Source organism: Ambystoma mexicanum, chromosome 10, assembly GCF_040938575.1.
Source record: "Ambystoma mexicanum isolate Mex_15411 chromosome 10, UKY_AmexF1_1, whole genome shotgun sequence".
Taxonomy (NCBI): domain Eukaryota; kingdom Metazoa; phylum Chordata; class Amphibia; order Caudata; family Ambystomatidae; genus Ambystoma; species Ambystoma mexicanum.
Window position 1 is genome coordinate 453,730,013 of NC_090932.1, and position 26,673 is coordinate 453,756,685.

The 26,673-nt window shown below is 47.5% G+C and overlaps 1 protein-coding gene across 2 annotated transcripts in view; it reads right to left on the reverse strand.

Moving 5' to 3' along the window:
• Positions 1 to 26,673, reverse strand: part of PCCB (propionyl-CoA carboxylase subunit beta) — a 1,121,578-nt gene that overhangs the window by 631,159 nt on the left and 463,746 nt on the right. For both annotated transcript variants that reach the window (XM_069618020.1, XM_069618019.1), the window contains exon 10: positions 21,548 to 21,671. In XM_069618020.1, coding sequence (XP_069474121.1) covers positions 21,548 to 21,671 — 124 coding nt within the window. The remainder of the gene's footprint in view (positions 1 to 21,547; positions 21,672 to 26,673) is intronic.

Consider the following 26,673-nt stretch of genomic DNA (forward strand, 5'->3'; position numbering starts at 1 on the left):
GATGAAATCTGCAATGTCTCTCGAGGAGCTCCGCGTAAAGGCGACCAGTATCTGGGCGGAAAAAAACAATCTGAGGGACCTCGACGCGTGAGGGATTGTGGGTACAACACACGTCACTATAGGGATAGTGTTACAGACACGCCTTGTCGACGTCCCCTTTTCGAATACGAAAAACAAAATGCAATACTCCGCAGTGACCACTGGATGTCGGACCTATGCACAGCATGTGATTCTAAGCAGATTAACAAACATCAGAAACATATATTATATATGGTCAATTGTGAAAAGGTCAATTGTGACCCTTTAAATTCGGTCAATTGTTCATTCGAACAATTGTAAACAAACAATTTGGGTAATACGTTTCAGTACCCCGGAAAATGTCTCTTTCCATTTCCTTAACTCTCTCCGTATGTTGACCACTTGAGGAATTAACTGAGATTTCATCTAATGTCCCCACTATGGGGTCAGTATCCCCTTTTCGGTTTGGGTTACTTCTCCAGAATCCACTGGGGTCCTCTGACGCTCTTCGGCAGTAATACTCTCCTCAATTAACGATTTATTTTCTTCATTCCTTTTTTGTCCAAAAGGTTAGTAATATTAGACTGCTTTTTCTTACTAATTCCTTCCTTTTCTCGTTGCTCCACTGGAGTCTTTCTCCTTTTGACTTTACAGTAAGTTTTGTTCTCTTTACTTTCAGTAGAGATTGCCTCCACAAATTGTCTTGTGTTACATCTTTTATTTATGTTGGGTGCTGGCTGATTTTTTGTCTTTTTTCCTTTTCTTTTTTTTGTTTTTCACTTTCATCTTTTGTTTGAGTTTCACCCATCCTTCTTGTTCCTGATTTACCTCCACATTTTCCTCTTGGGCTTCCGAGAAGGGCTCCTGCACAGAGATCTCCACTTCCCTTTCCGTTTTTCCCCCCATATCCAGTTGTGCACAGAGGTGTGATGGTGAGTCTGGATGTTCCTGATTAGAGTACTGCTCTCCATTCCCCGACTCCTGCCACTCAGTGGAATTCTCTATATACACTGTTGGTTCAGTAGGCGGTAAATGAGGACTATGATCCCCTTGGTTGTTTTCAATTTCAGCCTCTCTATACATGGAATCCCCGGTATCACCTTCTCTTTTTTGTCTGTGAGGAGGGTGTTCATTCCTTGTTCCGCCACCTTCAATTTGTCGGAGTTTCCTTCTACTAAATATTTTTTGTTATCATAGAGGCGTAACAATGACTACAAACACTAGATGGAATGTCGAAATGGAAGCTTGTCCCAAGGTATCCATTTGTTGCATAATGTTGGATTCTCGCCTCATTGCAATGATTTCAGACGTGAAACAATTTTCACTAATCGCCTGTCGCGGTTTATGTGCATGCCTCACCTGTCCCTGCATTTGTTCTTGGATGGTGCTGTTTAGTGGGCTGGTTTGGGGTCCCTTCCCATCCAAAAGGTCCTGATGCCCCTCTTTATGGTTGCACCCTTCTTTCAGACACTCGATAGGACCTCTGTTATTCCCTCGATGTCATTACAAAGTTGTACAAAGGAGTGGTCGAGTATATCGCCATCATTTATACTTTCTTCTAGCAACAGTTGCTTCTTATTTAAGGGGTTTATGGCAGACATTCGGCCAAGTATTTGGTTCATGGTCTCCATTTCCTTGAAGTAGTGTGTCTGTGCCTTATGTAATGTCATTGGCATTTTATCTGCGTTTCCAAATGTAATGTGGGATTTATTTGTTTTACCTGTACTGCCAGAAATGCAAAAAGTGCAGCTTGTTACTTGTGTAACGTCGTTCCCACCACCACCTACTACTTCTGAGTAAAGTAGGGGCCTGGTAGAGCACTCCTCAATCTCACCAGAAAACGTGGTTTCAAACCTCTGTTCATCCATTTCCTGGGTATCTAAATGGCTTATTGCACTTACCCCAGGTACTATAGGGGCCTCTTCAACAGGGATTTGCACATTTTCTGACCTATGCCCACCACCTTCCTGGTAGGCTTTCAGTGCCTCCTTTCCCTTTTCTGTAATGGCAGGCCTGCCACTCCATTAATTCACCTTAATGCAGCACAGAATCCACGCACGTTTCAACGTTCCCAGCCGTGTTTTCACTTATTTCGTGGTTATAGAGCTGGCAGGAACTTGGGAAAAGCTTGTACACACGTGGTTGTTTGTCTCTATCAGCACCTCTTACAAGCCACCCAAGCTGCCCACCACCAATCTTGATGTATATATCTAACGCTCCTCAGTCTGTGTCGGCTACAATGTTTTACCAAGTACGCTGTTATTGCTGTTACTAGTTAGAAAACACAGATTTTCCGTGCTTCTGCAAATCGCATATCTGCTATCGGGTGCAGTGGACTGTGTTTGTGTGTTTATGTGAATCTGCGACGTGTCCCCTGCCCACAGGCTATTTACTTCTTGCTGATCGCACAAATTCAAGCAAAAGACCAAGTCACGCCAACAGTTCTTGTGTTGTTATAATTCTTGTACTCACGCCGTCTTCATGGACCACAACGTTGCTCACTCGTCCCCCATGGAACACCACGAAACACTTCCGCCTCACTTCGCTTGTCGGGGGGCTTATGAACGTTCTCCCTTAAAGGCACAATGTCAGATTAACACCATGCAAGCCGTGAGCTTTCCAATTTCACGTCTTCTCTGTAGAACGTAGTAAGACTTGGTATCTCTATAGGCCCTCAATGCAAAACAAAAGTGTTTACTTTATTGACTTCCTTCCAGCATTTAAAGAAGGGGAATCTAGTAACTGGGGGTGTTTTAAACATGCTACCTGGCCTCTCCAAAGACAATTCAGTTCTGTCATTCACATCAGATTTTAAGACCAGTCACCCAGGACAGAATACTACAATAAACGGAATTTACTGAAATATGGTGGCTTCTCTATTCGCACAAAGAGATATTCAATCAATCAATCTTGTATAGCGCACTTTCTCTAAAAGGCATGGTGCTTAGAAATAGACAGACCGCAGAGCGATAGGGGAAACAACGAAGGGGGGGAAAACAAGATGGACCAAGAAAAGCAGAGACACACCATTTTTGTGTGTTTTTTTCTCTACTGGAACAGAAGCATTTTTAGATTTTGTTTGAAGCAGGGAAAGTCCACGGTGGTTCTTAGGTAACAGGGCAAAGAATTCCAGAGCTTGGGCCCCATTACCGAGAAAGCTTGTCCACCTAGCCGCTCTTTCCTATATTTGGGTATATGAAGAAAAGCTGCGTTTAAGGATCTCAAGGAGCGGGCTGGAATATATTGGCACAGTTTCTCCTGAATGGCCATACAACCTTTGCCATTCAGCGCCCGATGTATAATGCACAGGGCTTTAAACTTAACCCTGGCTTCAACGGGCAGCCAGTCGAGAGATTTCCGAGCCCTTGTTAGTCCTGCACCAACCGGAATATGTGTTACCAGACGTACTGCTGCATTCTGCAGTACTTGCAAGCGTCCTAAGTATATGGCATTACAGTAATCGAGACTTGCATTTACACACGCTGCCACAATCTGGGTGTGTTAGCCGTCAGGAACAAAATGAAGAACTTTCTTCAGTTGTTTAAGCTTGGCAAACCCTAATACATATACTGTGTTTACCTGAGCCTCCATTGATAGAAATGCCAAGATTTCAAACAGTTTTTGCAGGTTCTGGCAAGGAACCAAACGATTCTGGCCAGTAGTCTGTCCATCCCCCAGTCGCCCCTGATGGACCGACAATCAAAACCTCTGTCTTTCCTCCATTCAATTTCAGCCAATTTGCCTCCATCCAGGTTCGAACAGACTCCAATAAATATCGTAACCTTCCACTCACCTCCATCTGCTTTGGGTCTAGCCTGTACAGGGTCTGGGTATCATCTGCGTATGAGAACACCCTGAAACCAAAATGAGTGAATTAGAGCCAGCAAAGGGCAATATACAGATTAAGAGGCAGGGGGGAAAGGGCTGAGCCTTGCAGAACCCCACAAGTAACCGCCTCAAGAGGTGAACGATACGGGTAAAGGGAAACTATTTGAGAACGAGAACATAGAAAGGCACTAAACCAATCCAGCACTGCCCCAGAGAAGCCTGCCTCCTCAAGCCTGGTTATCAAGATCCCATGATCAATCGTGTCGTAAGCGTCTGACAGGTCTAGCAAAATAATACCTGCTGTGCCGCCCTCATCTCTGATCATGGTGAGGTCATCCATTACTGATACCAAGACGGATTCAGTGCCCATCAGCGGGCAAAAGCCCAATTGGCAACTGTCTAAGATTTTGACCTTCCATGAAGGTCCTCAGTTGGGGAGTCACTACTGCTTCCAACACCTTCACAAGGAAGGGTAGGAGTGAAATAGGCCGGCCATTTGCCAGAATTGAATCATCTAGCGTGGTTTTTCTCCGTACAGGTATGAACATAGCTTCCTTTAATTTAGCGGGCACTTGTCCCAACCTCAGGGATGAATTACTGCTGTAGTCGGCGTATCATAAAAATCCTTTGTTGCCGTTTTCTTCATTTCCTCTTTATTAGTTAAGGCAAAATGAGCAAAGCCTGCGGCCATATAACCTTCACTCCGCAATGTTAAGGTCTCGCTTTCTGCCACAGAATTCCTATCTTTAGTGTTTCCCTTTTCTGAAATGTCTCTCCTAATGTCTTCCATTTTACTAATGAAGAAACCCGAGAGATCATCACATAATGATTGTGAACTGGACAAATCCATATTTCTGCTCGGTTTTGGCAAACTATTAATAATTTCAAATATTTGTTTATATTTATCCTCCCCGGGATAGTACATCCATCACAGATCTGACGCATTGGCGGTTGTTAACCTATTGTTTCATTCTTGCAGGGTTTAATACGTGCATATGGGCATATCGTGAGTTTTCTCACTTCGCTGCTTAACGTCCGAATGTGTACATAATCTGATTGTCGCATTTACAGCCGCCGGACCGCCTGACCGAGCATCTTTATACTCAGCTCGTGGAGCGTGACAGTCCGTGCTACATCATTTTTTTGAGGACATATTCACAAGGTATTTTATTTACCGACTTCCAGAAGTTATTATCTCAGATTATCGTTGTACTTTATATACAAGGTTGTTAAATTACGCCCCCGATATTTTTTGTACTTGCAGACCAGTCTACTTGTAACAGGCTGTTCTTCTGAAGCACTACTGCCTTGCGAGTGCCTGAATCTGAGACTGTCGTCTCGCACTATTCCCGTTACTATGGACCAATCCACTGTCTACATTCATTCCTCAGGTATACCTTTTGGATATGCACTAGCCGTTCTACTTCTACTGTTCATCAGCTTGTTCCTACTTACATACCATCTATTGTCTTTTATGTCTCCTGTCCCTACAGTAATTAAACACTCTCCAGTTGGAGGATCTTACCCGCGGAGGTTAATCACACTACCTGAATCACCATTCTCGATCTTTTCTGCACTTTGAGTTTGGAATACACTGCCTTTGTCGGTAATTAGACTTTTCCATAACTATCCCTCACTGTCCTTATTGTGGGCTATATGGATCTTTAGGACAGACACACTCACCTTGAAACTCTTCTAGTCACTGGGTGCTCATGTTGCTTGTCTGTCAAATCGTCATCTTGAGCGAATCCCCATTGTGGACATAAATAGATTAACGCTATAAAATTTAACCAGCACCACTTAGCCTAGAATCATGAGTCAATGTGCCAACCCAGTACATGGTAAACTAAATTGATGTTCTTTTGTCTAATATATGACATACAAAAATGACAGATATGTTAACTGATGACACTTGAATGTACACTACATGCATTTTAGCCTATGTTAAGGTAACAACGACAATTTTGTACAAATGTCCCTTTTTTTCTTTTGCATTAAGAATTCAATTTTGGCCTTATGAAGAACAGGAAAGTATCCTCGAAACGCGTCGCCACTTGAATTGGATGCCACCATTTCTTCAAATTTGCTGCAACCTTGATGGACTTTTTGCTTCTTTACTTTATAATGTTTCTTTGTGAATGAACATTGACTATATATTTATGATATAAATTCTCACTTTATCTTACAGAACAGGATCCTCTGGTTTATATTCTTTCTTGATATTAATACCTAAATTTAGTAGTGAACCCAGTCCACACATTTGAAAGTGTGCAGGGGACGGGAGGGTTCCTAGACTGAATACTCTACTTTTTTGGCAAGGATTTTTATTTTCATCTTTGTCGAGTCTAGGGCCATCCCTCACTCTCATGTTACGACCGTTCTCCCTAACCCAGGCATCAGTAACCCTGGTTAGTGCTACTGAATGTTGACGCCTACTGTCTAAAAGCTGGCTTGTGCTAGAGATGATCTAAAAGCCGGCTGTCTAAAATCGCTCAGGGCCCATCTGTCCCTACTCTATCCAGTTGTTAGTGATCTAATAGGATTTGGAATGGTGCCTTAAAATTATACGCTGTTTGATTTAGGCTTTGTCTAGCAGGCTCACTCTCACTTCCCCCTTTACTACTCTTCACTCTTGCCCCCTCCGCCACACTCTTCCCAACATTTTTCTATCTCTTTGATATTCTCATTCCTCCTATATCATGCTTCCACCCTTTGATGCTAGCCCTCCTTCCGCTACTACTACCTCCTTTATTCTGCTCCCTCCAAACATTCTACTCTCCCATCTCCTCCTTCCAAACCTATTCCTCCTCCAACCTACTCCTGCCTCCTCTAGTATACTCCTGCCCCTCCAACCTAATACTCAAGCACCCCCCTTTCACTCAGGCAAAGTTGCTTTACGATTACTCCTTTCTCTTGATTCTCTAACCACTCACCACACAATCACTGCAGAACCACTTTCACTCGTTAGTTATGCCTCAGTTCAACAAATCTCCTCCACACTGCAAAACTCCTTCCTTCCTCCTGCTCGTCTCTTGAACATTCACTGCTGACATCAGCTGAAAAACCAACACTTGCTGCTTGTAAAGGTCATGCACCACCCACTTGGCTCCACATGGTTTTGCTGCATACTGGCAGCTTGGGAAAGCCAATATACATGTTTGTGTTCCAGGACGTCGTTTCATGGGGTCTACCCACTAAATCTCTTAGTGGCGGGTGGGTCCTTCTCCCACTTTCTTCCTCCATGGCCTAGGGAGCCTTCGAGTTGTTACAGGAGCTAATTTCTGTTTTTCAGGAGCTTCAGAAGGTCTGTGGCATACATGTGTTGTGCAGTGGGTTCTCATTCTTCCTGTTGCTTTGTCTGGTAGTGCGACTCGAGACTGGATTTAGTTTCTGTGTCTGCGACTAATCACGCTCTTAATTGATAGGCCGTATAGGCCTCTTCTCTCCATTCAGATCCACTAACTCAAATTGCATTTTTCTGCAACACATGAGAGAAGATTGGTGAGCAACTGTTTGAAGCATGACCTGAGCATTTAGTGGTCTGCATAGAAACATTTTGGTACGGGGAGTGGGGCTGTGAATGAGTGCGCATCACTAGGATTTTCCCTTAGAGAAAAAACTGGGTCTGGATTTCTCCCTACACTTCCATCCCATTGTGGATAGGGGTTCCTAAACCCCTCTAAGAAGGTGAAGGACATGGCCTTGCCATACAAGGTTATCTGTGGTGACTTCTAAAGATAATGATCTTCAGGTAGAAATAAATGGCACGGATGGCTCTAAAAATATATGGTAAATATTAAATTACAGTTAGCAATTTGTGGTAACAGTCGTACTCTTCATGGGAATACAACAAAAGTCAATATTGCAATTTAATATAGTTCATAATCCAGTTTTTGGATTCATAGAGAACATACAAATCCAAAAATACAGTCATACAACACAATAATGCTATGAAATCTCAATTTGAAGACTTTCGGTTATGGGGTATGGCACAAAGAGCTGAAAATGTAAATGTTTTACATCCACGTAAATTGTGCAAAATAAATATATCTCACCGCGTTTTGGGTGACTCTGTACCCTTCTTCGGGGGAGTTAGGATCTAAACTCCACAGTCTCTCAAAAGTACAGTAGTCCCTATTCTTGAGGCATGTCCTCTATCTTGCTCCACAATCGTGGGACTAATATAAACCTTTCCCCAAGGATCTTTAAAGTAGAATCCTATTTATGTTTTGATTAAAACGTTTCAATTGTGCTGATGATTTTCATGTTAAACTGTCTCAAGAAAAACTTTCAATTGCTTTAAATTCAAATAGATGGAGCAGAATATACACTTTTGGTGTTTTTATTACATGTTTCGGTAGGAAGGCCTGTATAAGGAGCTCCTTAGTGAAAAGGGGCCAGTAAACTGAACCTGACAAGAAGGGATGGGGACCTCTCAGACTGGGATGTGAGGCATACGAAGGGTGGAAGTGAAAATAAATATCCCAGCATACCCAGCGAAAGAGAAGCCGAACTGAAGTTCCAACAAGTGGCCGAACACCTGCAAGCACAAAATAGCAATGTACTGAAGAGTACCCACTGCGCTACACCGAGCTTCTATCAACAGCAGAGGCCAGCGCCTGTAACACAGAACTCTCCAAAGATATTATTTTCCCCAGTGAGCTGGGAAGCGGCTCCCTGGGCACAATACCTAGTTGACAGGCCTGTGAGGCCCCTACACGAACAGGGGATTGAACGGCATGACTCTCCATTGCTGGCCGCCACTGTAAAACCCTGGCAGGACTGCACACTAGAAAGGGGCAGGGGTCAGACCACCATTTATGTCTTTAGATGAGCTTCCAGGAAGGGGGAATAGGGAAATATTGGCTCGGGAAACCAGTGCAGAAGGTTAACCAATGGGGAGGAAAGAGGCAGGATAATAAGACCTGGGAGACAGGAAGATGAGGGTTGTTCATGTGAGCTCAGGGTAGGTGGAGGCAGAATAAGAGACTAAGCGGAGGAAGGACGGTAGAGGGGATCATGGAGTAGAATTATTCAGGCTGTGTGCAAGGTGGTGTATTGATTGGTGAGAGGAAGTGGTATCGGAAGTGAAGTAACGAGTGGTAGGAGAGAGTAGGAGTGAGAAGATGACCGAGTGAAAGGGGGTGATTAAGCTATGAGGGTGTGGGAGGAGTATTAGTGGTGTGGACAGTGGAGAGTAGAAGTGGTGTAAAGAGTGGGGCATAGTAGTGGTGTGAAGAGAGAAGAGTAGCAGGAGTGAGGGGAGTAGTAATGTAGAGTGGTGAACAAGATTTGAGGGTGGAGTAAGCAGAAAGGAAAAGGAGTGAAAGGGGACCATTGCAGGGACAGGAGCAGGAGTTCGAGAAGGAGAGAGCAGAGACAGTGGGTGGAGTAGGAAGGAAGATATATGAAGTGTGGTAGAGAGATTTACGGAGAGTAATATCATAGCATGGAAGGACCGCAAAGGGTAAAGATTGGAGTATCTGGAATGCACATACTTTAAATCATTCCTATGGGGAAGTCATAGCGTAGGAATCCCAAGATTGTTACCTCAGGAAGCCTGGGTAGATAAGGTGTTGGCCTTTGGCCATCACCAGTAGACCGATGGCTTGTAAATGTAGGGGTTACTGTTCTCTAGTACCAGTCTGGTGTTAAGGAACGCCTTGGCTAGGTTGGGACAGCCACTTTCTAGGTTAGAGAGAGAGGGACAGCCAATAGGCCCTGTTATGAATAAAAAATAAAAAATCTTGAACTTTGGGTGTGGGTGTTTTCTTGAGGCCATCTGTGTTGCGAGTATAACTCTTGATGTCCTATTCGGCTCCCTCCACCCTAGCCCAGGCCTCCCCACTCTCCCAAACTAATGCCACGTGTGGCGAAGTGACCACATTGACTTTGCGATATCAGCCTGGATTCTGTAACCCCAGGTCCACAACAGCAGCTGTCTGCAATAAAAGCATACCCCAGGGCATAGACCGATCCCTTTGGGATAAACAAACCATACAAAACAGCATGTCCCATAATTCCCCTCTTGAAAAAAATCCAGACTGGATCCAAGGAGTGGAATTTTGGAACTGGGAGGGGATGGACCAAACAGAAGACCTAGTCAGGTCACCTAGAAGAAGGCTGGAAAACGTGACCCAGTGTCAGGTGGCCCAAACCATGTTAGGAAACCAACAAGAAAGGGACTACATCTCGCATAATCCCGTATTCCCAACAGAGGAAACCAGACTGCACTAGCAAAACGGGCTTACAGATTTGGATTTGGGAAGATAATGGGCAAAACCAGAGTTAGCCACAGAAGGGTTTTACACCCCCACCCCTCCCAAGGGGGCAGTCTTGGGGAACATGCACCCTCCCCCATTTGATGTCCAGAGCGGCAGCAGAAAGTCCAGTCCTCTCCCATGCTGTTAATGAACACACAGACAGAGCTCCACTTTCTTCGCCCACTACCAGGAACACAGGGGAGGAGAGAACTCATGCCTTCCAGCACAAGGGAGACAGGATCACCTGCAGCTGCAGCCTCCATTAAAAGAAACGGAAAGGATACCAGCACCGCACCAAACAAAGGAGAAACCTTTTCCAAACTTCCACCCACAGGAGTAATGCTTAAATCATACCGTGTGCAGTTTGATTCAGGAGGACACCAAAACGAAATTTAGAGAAGGAAATCTTTCCAGACTGAGACAGGGGAACAAATCAAGCAGCTCCATCCATCCGGACACAATAGCAACACAAATAGACTGAAGTGGTATCAAAAATGGTACCTCCCTTATTTAAAGTCTACCACATGGACTATGGACTACAAAGCATCCCTTGCCATGGAGCATGCCCAAAGTGGACATGTGACCCCCGCAACCCCCTATGGCCAATCAGCGGGATGCTAGTCACTCCAAGAACCATATAGGGGCCAGTTCCATGACAAGAGTGAAGAGAGTTGTGTGGTACAGAGAAGGCGAGTTGTAGTGTTAAAGGGCAAGATCACTGTAGCAAAGAAGACGTTTGAAGGGCTGGAAAACAGATTGCAAGATCGAGAGAGGAGATGAAGACAAAGGCTCTCACCAAGGGGAAAGAAAGAGCAGGAGGACAGAGAAGGTGAAGATAGAGGCTCTGGCCAAGGGGAAAACAAAGCAGGAAAAGGCCAGACGCCACAACAAGAGAAAGAAGGGGTGGAGACACTGAAAAGTGAGCAAAGCACTATATCCCTAGGTGCGGACTAGTGAGCAGGGCATAATATACCTGGGTACGAATTAGTGAGCTGGGCACTATATCCCTGGGTGCATGCGAGTGAGCAGGGCACCATTTCCCTGAGTGTGGAAGGATGAACATAGCACCATATCCCTGTCCCTATCCTAGGGTGAGGGAGGTGTACACTCTTGTCCTGGACAAGAGCCAGAAAAGCAAGGGCTACACTTATGAAGTGTTAGGAAACACTATAAAAAAGAAATAACTTCCATCCGGACACCTTAAATAAAAAGCATAAACTTGAATATCCTGATTGCGTTATTTGTGACACAAGTAACCCCTACTATCGCAATCTACCCTGATCTCAATGGAGAGCATGCAGGCTTGATCCTTCTCTATCCAACTCCCTATGAGTATTTCCGAAGTGTTCCTAGCTCTAATAAGTCCACACTGTTTCCACCTTGTGCTTGAAGAAAACTTCACTCTTGCCTCCTCCTTACTCCTATTCGCTCCCTTTGCCTTCTTTCCTCCTCCATCTAAATTCCCTCTACCCACCTGCCTCTTCTTCACCCCTCCTCCCATCGTTCTAGTTCCTTTGTCTCCCCGACTCCTCCAACTCATCTCTCCCTCATCTCTCCTCCTAGCTTTTGCACCTCTTCATCCCTTCCTTCTCTCGTTCCCTACTTCTTCAAACACATCTTCCTGTACCTTCACTCCCTCCTGCTCTCCAACCAAATTGGCTAGTATTACCTCCTGTCACCTACCCCCCTCCTTTCTTTGTTTCACTCATTCTCTCTGCTAATCACTCACTCGACTCACTCTCGCAAACACACCCCTCAATGTACTACAAGATTGGTACCACTCTTTCACACCCATGGCTTACCTGCAATGTTCCATCACTGCGACATTCCTCAAAACTGCTTTCCAGCTTCTGCTCTCCACCACCTTGTCTCATGGTCCTTTCTCCAACTGACCTCACACGAACACCTTATTCGTGGTTCTGCATGCTGGGGTAGCATACAGTGCCTTTGCAGCTTTTCACTTCCTCGCTCCTTCCCATCAGGCATTATGGTCACCGGTCACTTTTCCCAATGTTCTTCTGTGCTTTGCCCTACAGGCTAGATTTCAGCTGCAAAAACGTCCCCTTTTGGCCCGGTCCACTTCTCGTCTGTCTGCATTGATCCCACAGCGTAACCCCAGCAGGTCTCTGGCATTTTGGCCTCTTCACAACATGGTGTTCTTTGGGACACTGCGGCCGGTCTGCCTTCCTCCGGTGAGTATGAATTCACAGTGGCTGTTTCTGCTTCAGCATTAGTGTGTTTTCTGAGGAGGAAAACAACTCTGGCCAGAGATGAGTCTAGTAGGCATGATGCAAAGGACAATGGCACCAGCATCTTTGCAACAGGAGGTATGCTCAGGGGAGTCTTGGATCCTTCCAAATACCTCACCCCACCTGTGGTGTAGGTTCAGCTCTGGCAAATATCCTGGTAGTCCACCTAATCCAGACTGGGAAGGATCCCTGCTCCCCCCTCTTGACAGGGCAACCCCTTAATCCGGTCACCTAAGACAAACTCAGACTCCAAGAAATAGAGTGTGGCTTAGAAATCGGCAACATGGCAGCAGGAGACAAAAAGACGGACGCAACAATAACTGCCCAGGACACAGGGCACAGCAAGCAACCTTTACAAACAGAAAAGGGTATTCTTAGAATCTTAGAAAGAGCTTGCTGATGAAAGGGAAGAAAATGAATACCATAGGGTTAAGCTAAATTGAATAATGTGTCAAACCTCGGTCTGTGGTGACAGAGGGGAAGGGGAGTGTTCCAGACATCTAATAAAGTTGTGTGCTACTAGTGCAGTAGGAGGGGTGCTTCAAGCGTTTATTGTCCCTGTACCAGGGATGTTATAAAGGCATCTGGTTACAATTCACAGAAACTGGTATATTAAATATGGAACATGGACGACTGGCTTCTGGTTCACATACTGGTCGGCAAAACAGATCAATTGTGTGTGCGGATCAACACTACGGAGCACAGAGTATCACATCTAGGAGACAGTAAAGGACTTCAACTGAGACATTGCACCGCATTTAGGAGCCATGGCAACGTGACTGCGAGTGATCATTTAACAAAGTAGTGTGTTCTAATACAGAACAGACGTGCATGAGAACAGAACTGATCAGAACAAGATAAAGGGACTTATTTTACCACTGGGTGCAGAAGAAGATTAAACTAATTTAAATGCTGAATAGGTAGTGTCCACTTAAGTGCACAGATATGTGGAGAAATGCCATAGCATTAAAATCCCGAGCACCCACCCTGCATGGAAAACTGATATGGACCGCACTAAAATTAATGACCACTTAGAGAAAATTCTGGTCCCATTACTATTGGCACACAATTCTGTTACTCCCTAACCTGGCACCAAAGGCCATGCAGATGTGAAGGAGGTGGACCATCAAGAAGCATTTGCCACCAAGAGAATTACAAACAGGTCTCCTGTACCCGGCAAAAACTCATACAGCGTTAAACTAGGACTTTATATTAAGTGGCTTTGGGCCTCATTACGAGTTTAGCGTAAATTCCACTGAATTACCACCAAACTCGATTACTGTTACGCCACTTGGTACAGTGGCATTACCACAGGATTACAAGTAGTGGTAACTCCCAATCTTTGGAGCTCATAGGACTCCATGAGGATTTTTGGCAGATTAACCACGGGCGAAATTACCAGGTGGTAAACCGGCCCATTTTCTTTTACAGTAAAGTGGATGATTTATGTCCAGCAATAAGCTGGAGGTCAATTCGCCACTTTTCCTCAAATCAAAACGGGCAGATTTGCTGCACGGTATTTTCACCAAAATTAGAATTTGGAATTACCACCACTTTTCTCTGGTACAGCCAAACCTGTAACGAGGCCCTATGTGCCCTTAGAAGCCTCACATAATTGGACACCATGCCATGGTATCGGGTTTCTGGTAAAACCATCACAAGCTGTAGAGATGGCCAGGCCACTGGAAATCAAACAAGGTGTGCATTTTCACAACACGAAGCCTAGAGTAGAGGACTAATTAGTTAGTGCAGTAAACTGGACACACTAGGGGAGGGGAGAAACTGTATGATAAAATGAGGAAATTATGTATGGTCCGCTGCATGGCTCAGTAAAAGAGTTTCCCTCCTTTTGTAGATGTGTAATGCCTTCTAATGAAAAAAAACAAAGACATAAGATTTTTAATTGCAAAGGTTTATCCTTGGTGCTCCTGATACCTTGTAACTATTACAAGCTAGTAGGACAGCAGTACTTAACCATATTCTGACATGGGTGCCAGGGCTACAGAAGTTCAAAAAGCTGCACATGAGGGAAAGACATTGCACACTGTGCAGAAAGGACGAGCCTTGCAAGCACAGGATGAGGCGTGCCAGGGACTCTGTTCTCCTGAATGACTAGGATCATCAGAAAGCAGTCAGCAAAGGTCTATTTTCTATCTGAGCACAGTAATGTGACATTTGGTATTCTATTGGAAAGAACGATCTAGCCGTTTCTGAATTAAAGTTATAAGGAAAGGCAAGAACCTTGTCCTATTTCAGATTTGTGAATCACCTGTGCCCCCACCAGAGTGCATAGCAACGTAGCCTGATGTTCTCTCACCTCGTATGAAGGAGAATGTCACTTGATCAGGCATTTGTGACCCCCTCCACCCACCGCTAATTAAAACATCACTATTTTCATGATTTTGAGTAAGTGGAAGTACATGCACTTATATAGACCACAATATCCTCAGAAGTCTGTAGGTGCTAGTCAATTTACACTGTGGTGCTTAGAAGAGTAACTGCATCAGTTAGCATCTGAACCGAAGAAATAACGTAACGATGTGTAGTTCTGCGGGTTAAGACTTTGACTGCCTGAACTGCCACAATGGTACTGCTCGATTTGTCAAAATATGCTAGGACCAGCATCCTTTGGCATTTCAGGATCAGTCAGGCAGTTTGACATTTCATTTGATCCTTGCTTGGAAGCCAGTGGAGGGACTCTTCTGGATTCCCGCTCATGCTTTCTTTTGCAGACAATAAAAGTTACCAACTGTAGTGACTAAAATACTCATAGTCCATAGCCCCCTTGCCTCCATACTTGTGGGTCCTTGTGGGCATCCCCCAACATAGGGATGGTACCAGAACCTTTTGGCAGCGAAAAACAGAGATTCCTCTTTAAATTTAGTATAGCGCTCAAGGCGCGGCCCCTGGCGTGGCAACACTCCACACGCCCCTGCCACACCCTCCAAGCTGAGGCCCTGGATTCCAGCACCTCACCTCAGTCCCCTTTTAACACATCGGATGCTTACATACCTGGAAACACTGGATATATTAGCCCTTGGCATACAAGCGGGGGAAGGTGGGTGGGACGTATGGAGGAAAGGAGACTGAGCACTCTAGTCACTACAGTGAGTAACTTTAATTACTCATACGTCCCGTCCCCTTTCCAACATCCTTGTGGGTGATTCAACCGAACAAAACCAGAGCTGTGACAACCTGCTTCATATCTAGGACAAAGCAAAAAGGTTCGTCAGAACCGCCTGACCAAATTCTGCATCGCGCCTGGAGTCGATATCTGGGGAATAGTGCTTACAGAAGGTTGACGGAGTGGCCCAAGTAGCCGCCTTGCTGATGACATCCCAAGAAGCATGTCTCTGAAACGCGATGGCCATGGCCTTAGCTCTGACCGCATTGGCATGAATCTCTGCAGGAACTGGTTTGCCGTGTACGCCTCTGAAATGGCCTGGACCATCCAATGGGCAATATAAGCTTTGGAAGCCTGGGTGCAGGGAGACGTGCCCATGAAAGTTATGAACAATGCCTCAGACTTTCTGAAGTATTATGCCAGAGAGGGATAGAACTTGATGACTCTCTTGAGGTCCAAAGAACGCAAAGCCCTTTCTGCCTCTGCCCCCGACTGTGGATTCGTGAAAACCACAAGCAGACAGATTTCACTCATTCAAATCCAATGGAGAGACCACCATGGGCAGAAAACTTGGATGAATGTGCACGATTACTTTGTTATGAATCATGGTGAAGGGTTCGAAAGATGACAACACCTACAGCTTGTTGACCCTGCAGGCAAAAGTGATTGCTACCAATAGAACTGTCTTAGGTGCCACCAGCCGGATGTCCACCAAGGTCATTGGCTCAAAAGGCTTGCACTGCAAGGCCACAAGAACCACACTGAGGTCCCAGACTGGATGAGGCCTGTGCACCAGAGGAAAAAGTCTGGGGAACCCCTTGAGATGTGCCTTAACCACCGGGTTGGCTCCTGAAAAAACATGCTCTGTGGAATTCTTATAGGCCCCAATGGCCACCAAATAAGTGCGGCAGGTATCCACCTGAACGCTGGACCGAGCCAAATGCACAGAGAAGGCCAGCACGTCGTCCAGGGCACAGTTGATAGGGTCCAGCCCCTTGACGGAGCCAAATGGCAAAATCTGGTCCACTTGTTCTCATACTGGGATTGAGTAGACGGCCTCTTGTATGATGCCCCAGTTGTCATCTGAAATTGAGCATGCTGTAGTCTCAGCTGGTCAGGAACCAGGGCGCAAGGGTGAGCCTCGCCAGGTCCTGGTGGCTCCACTGCCCCGCCCTGCCGCATCAGGAAGTCGCTGCTGGGGATTAGAAGATGGGCCCCTGGGAGCACAACTGAAGTAGGTCCGAAAACCACACCCTCGGCGGCCAGTGCGGGCGATCAGGATGAGGCTGCATCCCAGCAAAGTCTGGAACTTGCGGAGGGTCCGCTGTCGCAATGGTGGAGGAGGAAACACATAGCAGTTGCGGCCGTGCCAGAAGAGCTGGAACGTGTCCCCCAGAGACTCTTGACCCGGCCCACCCAAGAGGCAAAGCAGGGGCACTTGGAATTCAGAGGAGTGGCAAACAAGTCCAGATCCAGAAACCCCCATCTCTGGAACACGGCCAACAAGGAGTTGATGTGTAACTCCCACCTGTAGGTGTTGGACCCCAAGTGGCTGAGCTTGTCCGCTCCCACTTTGCTGTCCCCCGGGAGGTTGACTGCCGAAATCTGAAACCCTTCTGTTAAGGCCCATTCCCAGATTGCGACCTCCTCCATGCACAGGAGGGGGGAATGGGTGCCACCCTGCATGTTCAGTTAAAACATTGTTGTGGAGTTGAGAGAGGAGAGGCAGAAAAGCCTCGAGTGCCAGGCCCACCACCCTGAGCTCGAGCAGATCGATATGCAGGAGGGCCTACTCCCTGGACTATGCGCCATGAATTGAGTAGCCCTCCAGCCTGACAGGGAGGAATCGGTCATCACTGTCGGGTGAAGGGGACTCCCACTGCCACATTCCAGTGCATCAGCCACCAGCAAAGAACCAGGATGAGGAGCGGGGAAATTGGGAACATGTCTGACTGGGACCCCATCTCATGGCCCCAATTGGCAGCCAGATGGAGCTGGAGGAACGTCATTTTGAGTCAGGCGTGCTGGTCCAGGAGCACGCAAGATGCCAGCAGACCGAGAAGGTGCTGGAACCACCATGCCGAGGGGGTCGAGCTGGCCAGAAGGTGCCCCACCGCCTTACCGAGCGGAGGAGTCTCTCCAGCATGGGGAACACCCGCTGCACCATTGTGTCTCGGCGCACTCCAAAGAACACCAGATCCTGGGCAGGGGCCAGCTGCAACTTCTGCCGGTTGAGGAAAAAACCCAGCTGGTGCAGAACATCCACAAGCTGTTGGCAGGTGTGCACCACCCCTTCGGGAGAGCTGGCCCTGACTAGCCAGCCATCCAGCTAAGGGTATAAGTGATGGCCCTCCAGGCAGAGGAGACTCGCCACCACATTTCATCAGTTTCGTGAACACACAAGGGGCAGAATTGAGGCCGAAGGCAGCACCTTGTACTGGAAGTGGTACGCCATAATCGTGAATGGAAGAAACTTCCGATGTGGCTGATAAATAAGGACATGAAGGGGACACATCCAGTCCCCTGCGCACAGAGAGTCTGCCTGATTGTTCTTGGGTACCGCATAAATCCTTGAGTGGAAGCCAGAGCCAGTGTCTGACTGAGGAACCGGTTCTACTGCCTGTATTTCCAGAAGAGAAAGGATCTCCTGTAAAAGGTCCAGGGACCCTATCTGACAGAGGAGGAGATGGTGGTAGAGAAAAAGGAAGAGGAAGACTGAAAACCATGGAGACTATAGAAAGGAACCAAGCACTCTTGAAACAACGCTTCCAGCTGTGCTGGGAGAGAGGCAGCCGGCCCCCTACTGGGGAGCTGTGTTCCCCGATCAGGACGTCTCTGCTTTTTGGCATCTGAGGTGGGCGCAGAGTAGGGCGAGCTGAAGAAAACTTGCAAATTCCTCTGCTGCTTCCTCCTGTTGTTGCTGGGCGAACTGTCACCCCTGCGCGTACCGCGGTCCCGAAACCCCTTGAAGCCGGTGAAAGTGCTGGGTTTGAAGTCGGCCCTGCCCCGAGACTGATGGAAGGACTTGATGGGAGTCTTCTTCTATGTCAACCCGTCATCGGTGGGGACGAATGATAGAGGCCCACGTCAGATGAAAACTTAGCGGCATGCATACACACTGTTCTAATCTCTATCCCCATGCACCCTTGAAGGAGACCTGCCTCTCCAGAGGGAGGTCAGGCAGAAACTCCCTGCGCTCCTGCCACAGCTGCTGGTTAGCTGCGGCTAAAAGGGCGTTGGAATTGGCCCGTCGCTAACGCTGCCTTGATATGGCGTAGCATCGTTTGCCCAAAGACTCAAGGACCTGGTCCTCTTTGGACAGACAACTGGAGGAGGCTCCTGAGGAGGAAGAAGACAAAGACTATGGTTTATAAGAGAGGGAGACCTCGGCCACTACTGAAGAGTGAGGCTGGTGGTGGGAGGTCAGCAGGACTGGCTCCCCATCCGTTAGCCTGAACCTGCTGACCAACTTCTTGTGCATCTGGGAATTGACCCTGGGCTTCTCCCAAACACTTCTTGCCACCTGCAGGACATCTTTCTGAAGTCGATTGCCAAAACAACTCGTGGTGCGTTTGTCCAAAACATCTGCTAGCACTCCAGACTCCTGGGGGTCTTTCTCAGGCAGGGGGACCACCAAGAAATCCACAAGACTGACGGTGGCCATGAAAGGCCTTAACAGATGCCGAGGGTTCACTGTCCTGGCGTCGTCATCACCCCCCCCCCCCCTCCACCCTTAATTTAGACACTGAGGCGAGTCTGGGCCCTGGGACACCAATACCAGCAGTTTCCTCCTCGGTCCAGACCCGAAGACAGATCCAACAGTTGCTGAGGGGGAGGCTTTGGTGGTACAAGGAGGAGGAGTAGGAGGAGGAGGAGGAGGGGTCTGGATAACCGGAGGGACTGGCACTGGCAGCGCTGGAAGAACAGGTGGAGGACCCAGAGGAGTCCGAGGAGGTATGACCTGGGGAATCACCTCCTTGACTATATACTTGAGGAGCCCTGTCATCTGTGGGGAACGCATGAAGAGGAGCAAGCGCTCGAAGAAGCGGTCCTCGCAAGCCACCTGGGTCCGAGTGGGGCTCCCCAGAGTCCCCTCTGTGGCGCTGGGTCTCCATTCCCGATCGTAGCGCTGAGACGCATGTGGCGCTTAGCCGTAAGGCTGCGATGGGTCGGTGTAACCCTGAGGAGAACAACCGCCTGTACCATAAAGTCTGCTGCCACTTCCAGAGGGAAGGGAACTGGAACATTCTTGCATCGCCTACTCAATGGGCGAGAGAACGGGAAGGTCCTGATCCGAATCCAAGATGGCGGCCGGTCCAGAAGGCTTTGCCATGTACTTATCTGCCACCTTGGGCCCTTGCGCCACGCCCTGAGAGGGAGGGCGCAAAGGCCCTGTACCACATGCTAGCTCTGACTTTGGAGGACACGCTTGAGCTTAGAAACCGAAATATCGACCTCAGAGCTCGCTCTGGAAGGCCCCGAGCCCTCGGCCTGTTGTCCCCTAGTTGAATAGCCCCAACTCACGACCTCAATGGCGGCTCCGGTAGGCTGTGCGTCCTCATCAGTTGAGCTGGAAGTCGTGTTGGATCATGCTAAGGACTGACACTTGGAGGTAGAAAACAATTATCCCTCAACCCCTAGGGCATTAGAGTGATGACGGCCTCAGGTCTCCCCACAGATTGCCCCGAAGAGTCCACGGCCCCTCGGCTCGGGAGCTAGTAGCCTTAGTGGCCTCGGGCCTGTCAGAACCTGAATCAGACATGGAAACCGCTGGAAAGGAGTCTCCGAGCTGAGGAGCCGTACTAAACAGAGGGCCTACCTTGTTTTGAGGTGGGATCCTGGAAACAAACTCAAGGATGCCCTGGAGGAGAAGCGTGGAAGATCTCCCTCCAACGTGATAATCGATTCTTCAATGCCCGGTGACTAAGAGCGCTGCAAGCCACGCACGCGTCCTAGAGGTAGTCGAGCCCCAGACACTCAAGACAGAGTGCACAGGGGTACAAGGCCAGCAATGAGCAGTCGCAGGACGCACATCTTGTCAATCCTCCTGCAGCCATCATGCGCCGGGGAGGCGAGGCACCAAAGGGAGGTGAAGAAGACTGAAAAAGAAAACAAACGGGGAGCAGGCGGAAAGTTAGAAAAGTATCTGCATCTAGCTGCCACGTCCAACACTGTACGTGCAGAAAAAGGGACTGAGGTAAGATGCCGGAGGGCGGGGCCTTAGGGGAGTGTTCACACACCTGGGGCCACGCCCATGCGCGCAATACTAAATTTAAATGGGGATCTCAATCTTTTGCTGCCAAAGTTTCCAGTACCATCCTCATGTTGGGGGACGCCCACAATGATAGAGGAAAGGGGACGGACGTATGCATACAAAAGAACACCCAATGTGACAGCCAAGCATGAACAATATTGTCACTTAAAGTTAAAATGTTCATTTAAATATTATTTGGTACCTTAGTTAAATCTGAAAACCAATTGGAGCTCTGCTTCCTACTGGGTTGCAGCTGATGTTGCAGTCCTCTGTAAGTCTAAGTGCTGTGAATGGGAGCAGACATGCTAACTAACTCAGCAGGAGCATGTTTCACTTTGTGATTTTTTTTCAATAAAATTTAAAGCAATATTTAGGGCAGAAAGGTGGCAAACTACTGTAGCTTACAATCCTAGACTCTGTTGGATCTTAGTGTTGTTGGCAACCCTGAATTTCTTTCACATTCCTTTTGAACTTATTTCTAAATTTGTTGGATTACTAGAGTTTAGTGAATCTAAATGTACCCTGGTGAGCAGGGACTACCTTAGTTTGTTTAATTTTAAATGACTGTACCTTAACCACTCCAAGAAAGATATGTCAGTCAGGAAGAAAGGTCCGGGCTGAGAATACATTTGAAATGAAAGATTAGGTTTCGAGTTGACCACTGAAAGGATTGGCTTGTAGTTCTAGTGCTGACTTCGCTTTCATGGAAAGACATAAGTTCATCGGCCATGTAGGAGCCATCACCTAAAGTCTAAAGTCTTTCTTTTCAAAGCTTCCAACTTTATATTAGAATAGGTGGGTATTACCCTACCTGATGCAACCTTGGGCTGGTTTCCCACAATTCCGACAGTTCTCCCATTCATCCTGGCAAAACCAACTACAATGTTTTTGGCGTAGTTAGGCATGATTTCAAAGAACTCCCGGTCATCGACAATCTGTGTAGAGAAAGGTACAGTTACAAATGGATTCAAGGGAACAATGTTCAGTGTTAGCAGTCTTCCACCTATCTTGATATAGTACAAATCCCTAACATACGTGTAGAATAGTGTATTAAATTAGATCATACACACCAGAGTTTTTTTTTAAATCAATGTGACAACCCTACACCAACAGGGGCACATTTTGAGTGATGCACGCACACACACACTATGCAGAAAAAATAACTGATATAACACGCAGAGAGAACGCCTGCTTAGCAGTATAAGAAAGAAATGACAATGCATTACTTGCCGTAAAAGCATTTCTGATGGTTGTATCTGCTTAGATTCACATGCTGTGCATAGGTCCGACATCCAGTGGTCACTGCGGAGTATTGCATTTTGTTTTTCGTAGTCGAAAAGGGGACGTCGACAAGGCGTGTCTGTAACACTATCCCTATAGTGACGTGCGTTGTACCCACAATCCCTCACGCGTTGAGGTCCCTCTGTTTGTATTTTTCTGCCCTGAGGGAGCCTTCTAGACGTGAGTGAGTACAGAAAAGAGAGAAATATAGAAAAAGGATGTCTATGTTCCTTCCATCCGAGCGGGGAGGAAGGGTGGGCGCATGTGAATCTAAGCAGATACAACCATCAGAAATGCTTTTACGGTAAGTAATGCATTGTCTTCTGATGTTTGTTAATCTGCTTAGAATCACATGCTGTGCATAGACTAGCGAGCAGTACCCGGAGTTGGCGGTGGGTTATGAGAAGGAACAGTAGAGAAAAGATGTCTTAATACTGCCTGTCCCACCTGGGAGTCAGATCTAGAGTGTGCATCTAGACAGTAGTGTTTTGTAAAGGTGTGCACAGAACTCCAGGTAGCCGCTTTGCAGATGGACTCAAGGGGAACATTTGCAATGAATGCTATGGACGCCCCCGTGCCTCGAGTAGAATGTGCTCTTGGCCTAAAGGGCAGTTCTCTCTTAGCAAGAGTATAGCAGAGAGTGATGCATTGGACAATCCATCTAGAAATAGTGGACTTTGAAACTGCATCCCCTTCTCTTCCTGCTGCCACCGAGACGAAGAACTGATTAGTCTTCCTCAGTGGTCTGGTTCTTTCCATGTAGAACATGACCGCTCTGCGAACATCTAGTGTGTGCAGAGTCCTTTCTCCCAAGTTGGAAGGATTTTGAAAGAACGCTGGTAGTTCTATAGACTGGTTTACGTGGAACTTTGAGATGAATTTCGGAGCAAACCTTGGGTGAGTGCGTAGAACCACTTTATCTCTGTGAACTGTAACAAAGGGGTCTAGAACAGAAAGAGCCTGTAGTTCACTTACTCTCCTGATGGAGGTGATAGCTATTAGAAAAGCAGTCTTAAGAGTGAGGTCTTTAAGAGATGCTTTGTGCATGGGCTCAAATGGTGAGCCCATGAGTCTGGTAAGTACCACGTTAAGGTCCCATCCGGGAGCTGGGTCAGCTATCGGGGGGTGTATTCTGTTTACTCCCTCCATGAAGGCCTTTATAACAGGGATCTTCCACCACGACACTTTGAGTTGGGAAGTGGTGTATGCAGAAAGTGCCGCTAGGTGGACTTTAATGGAATTGAACACTAGACCTGAATCCAATAAATGGGTCAGGTATAGAACAATATGTGTGGGAGAGCAGTCAATTGGGTTGATGCTCTTTCCCCTGCACCAGATGACAAATCTCTTCCATTTGCTAGAATAGCAGTGGCAAGAGTTAGGTTTTCTGGCTTCCCTGAGGATGTCCATGCATCTCTGCGGGAGCTGTAGATGTCCAAATTCTATGATCTCAGGAGCCAGGCTGCTAAGTTCATGTTCTGGGGACATGGATGCAGAGTCCTGCCCCTGTCTTGTGACAGCATATTGTACGGGCAGGGGAGTTTCACTGGGGGAGATAGAGACATCTCCATTAGGTGAGCGAACCATGGCTGTCGGGCCCACATTGGGGCCACCAGTATCATGGTTACTTGTTCCTGGTGCATTTTGTGCACCACCTTGTTGAGAAGGGGAGTTGGGGGAAAAGCGTAAACAAATTTCCCTGACCATTGAATCGACAGACCGTTCCCCTTGGATTGGTTCTGGGGGTACCTGGAGGCGTAACTTTGGCATTGTGAGTTCTCCAGGGTTGCGAACAGGTCTATTTCTGGGAATCCCCATTGCGTGCAGTCGCCATTCGTACTCTTCGGGCAGGGGGTAATCCCTGCTGAGTTTGTCTGCCAGCAGATTGAGTTCCCCTGGTACATGTTGTGACAGAAGGAACATTCTGTTTGAGAGCCCACTTCCATATGTTTTGGGCCAGTTTGGACAGTCCTGGAGAGTGGGTTCCCCCCTGCTTGTTGATGTAATACATGGCTGTGGTGCTGTCTGTAAGGACCATCACTGTCCTGCCTTGTAGGTGTTCCTGGAAGGCTTTTAGCGCCTTGAACACCGCTAGTAGCTCCAGAAGATTGATGTGTTTGGATGCTACGCTCGGAATCCACTCTCCATGAGCAGTCTAATGGGATAGGTGAGCCCCCCATCCTGTGAGGGATGCGTCTGTGGTTAGAGTGGCTTCCGCCGCGGGTGTGGCAAAGGGTTTCCCTTTTTCCAGGTTTTCCTTTGTCCACCACCATAGCGAGAGAACTAAGGCCTGCGAGACCACCACTAGATCGTCCCATAGTCCGCTGGCCTGACACCACTGGCTGTTGAGCCACTCTTGCATTGGGCTCATGCGCAGGCGCGCGTGAGGTACCAAATAAATACACAACGCCATCATGCCTAGCAAGCGCATTGCTTTGCGTACCGTCACCTCTCGACCGGTCACATATTGAGGGATCTGAAACAGCATGTTTTGGACCCTCTCTTTGGAGGGGAAGACGAGGCCGTCCTTTGTTTGAATTAGAGCCCCTAGGAATTGTTTGATTTGGCTGGGGTCTAGGCTGGACTTCTTTTCGTTGATGGAGAAGCCCAACTGGAACAAAAGGTCTACAGTTTTTTGGGCATTGGAGAAGCATGTTTCGTAAGAATCCCCTGTTATGAGCCAGTCGTCGAGGTAAGGGTAAACTGGGATGGACAATCTGCGCAGGTGGGCCGCTGCCACTGCCAGCACCTTCGTGAATACCCTCGGTGCTGATGCTATGTCGAAGGGTAGCACTCTGAACTGGTAGTGTTTGCCCTCTATCATGAACCGGAGGTATTTTCTGTGCGCTGGCAACATTAAAATATGAAAGTATGCATCTTTCATGTCCAATGTTGTCATGTAATCTCCCTGTGATAGCAGTAGGATCACTTCCTGTAAGGTCACCATACGAAACTTTTGGGGTTTGATGAACTTGTTCGCTGGGCGCAGATCTAATACAAGGCGCATGGTTAGATCCTTTTTGGGTACAAGGAAGTACACTGAATAAATACCTTCCGTTACCTGAGATAGAGGCACGACCTCTATGGCTCCTTTTTCCAGCAGTTGTTGTACTTCTTGTAGAAGGATGGCAAGATGTTCTGGTGACATGCGTCGTCCCCTCGGGGGTTTGTATGTTGGGGAACTGTTGAATTCGATGCAGTATCCGTGGGCTACGGTGGAAAGTACCCAACGGTCTGACGTTATACCCTCCCATGCTGGAAGAAAGGATGTTATCCGGCCCCCGACCTGTGTTGCATGGGAGGGGACGCGAATCTTCGCGTCACTTGGTGTTGTTAGGGGCTTGGGAGCCTCTGGGGGTGGACCCTCACCCTCTTCCTTTGCCCCGGCGCTGTCCTCTTTGGCTGTACTGGCCACTATTGGTCTGGAAATTGGTGGCAGGGTACTGTTGCTGCTGGTTTTGTTGTTGGCGTTGGCCACGAAAAAAGCGTTTGTTGCCATAGCCGCGCCTGGTAGAGGGCTTAGAGATTTGGTCAAGAGTTTTGATAGTATCAAACTCTTTTTTAGCCATCTCCAGAGCCTCATCCACCGCTTTCCCGAAGAGGTTTGAGTCTTCCACAGGTTTATTTATTAAAGACGCCTGTGTCTCCGGTTTGAACCCTGAGTTGCGCAGCCATACGTGGTGTTTTAGGATTATTCCCTGAACTAGGGAACGTCCCGCAGTTTCCACCGCATCCAGAGAGCTCTTTACAACACTCTGGTTGACCTGGGTTCCTTCGCCAATAGTTGTAAGCAGGCATGCACGTAATGGTTCCGGCACTTCTTCAGCGTCTTTGCGCAGTTTGGCCCACTGGGCGTCCGCATAGCTAGCGAGCAAAGAATTGTTGTTCGCAATTCTTACCGAAAAAGCAGCCGAGGATGTAACTCTTTTTGCAAGGGCATATAACCGCTTGCCCTCCTTGTCAGGTGGTGCCTCACTGGTGGAAAGTGGTACCCCTGCCCTCTTTCTTGTGTTGGTTACTACCAGGGAATCCGGAATGGAATGTCCCCTGATGTACAGAGGGTCTGAGGGTGAAGGAGTGAAAAGTTTTTCAATTCTAGGATTGACCCCTCTGATTAGTGCGGGTGTGGACAGCGAAGGGATGATTCTTCTCTTCACCGAAGCGAGGAGGGGAATGGTCTGACTGACCGGGGGTTTTCTCCTTAATTACTCTTTCTACAAAGTCTAATTCAGGGGAGAGTTCCCCAGTGTCCAGTTCGAAGTGTGCTGCTGCTCTGCGCAACAAGGCATTAAATGTGGGCTGATCGTCAATGGGAGACGTGTTTCTAATAGGTGAATTGTCAGGAGGATTTAGGTTCAGGACATCAGTGTCGGAATATATTGATGGGGATTGCCAGGGGTGAGAAGGTCCTTCTTCTGGATTTTCTCCGAAGCCTTCTCCTACCAAGTCTGGGCTGTCTTCCAGACCTTCCTCCTGGTTCCGTCCCTCTTCCTCGTCCATAAAATCATCCTCTTCTTCAAAATAATGTTCTTCCTCAGTGAGGTCATACACACTATGGAAGTCTGAGGCTGTGTCCTGGTGGGGATTGACCAGTCTTGGAATTTTGCCCCTGGGGTCCTCCTGAGGCCCTTCTCTTATTCTCTTGGGAGTGGGAGG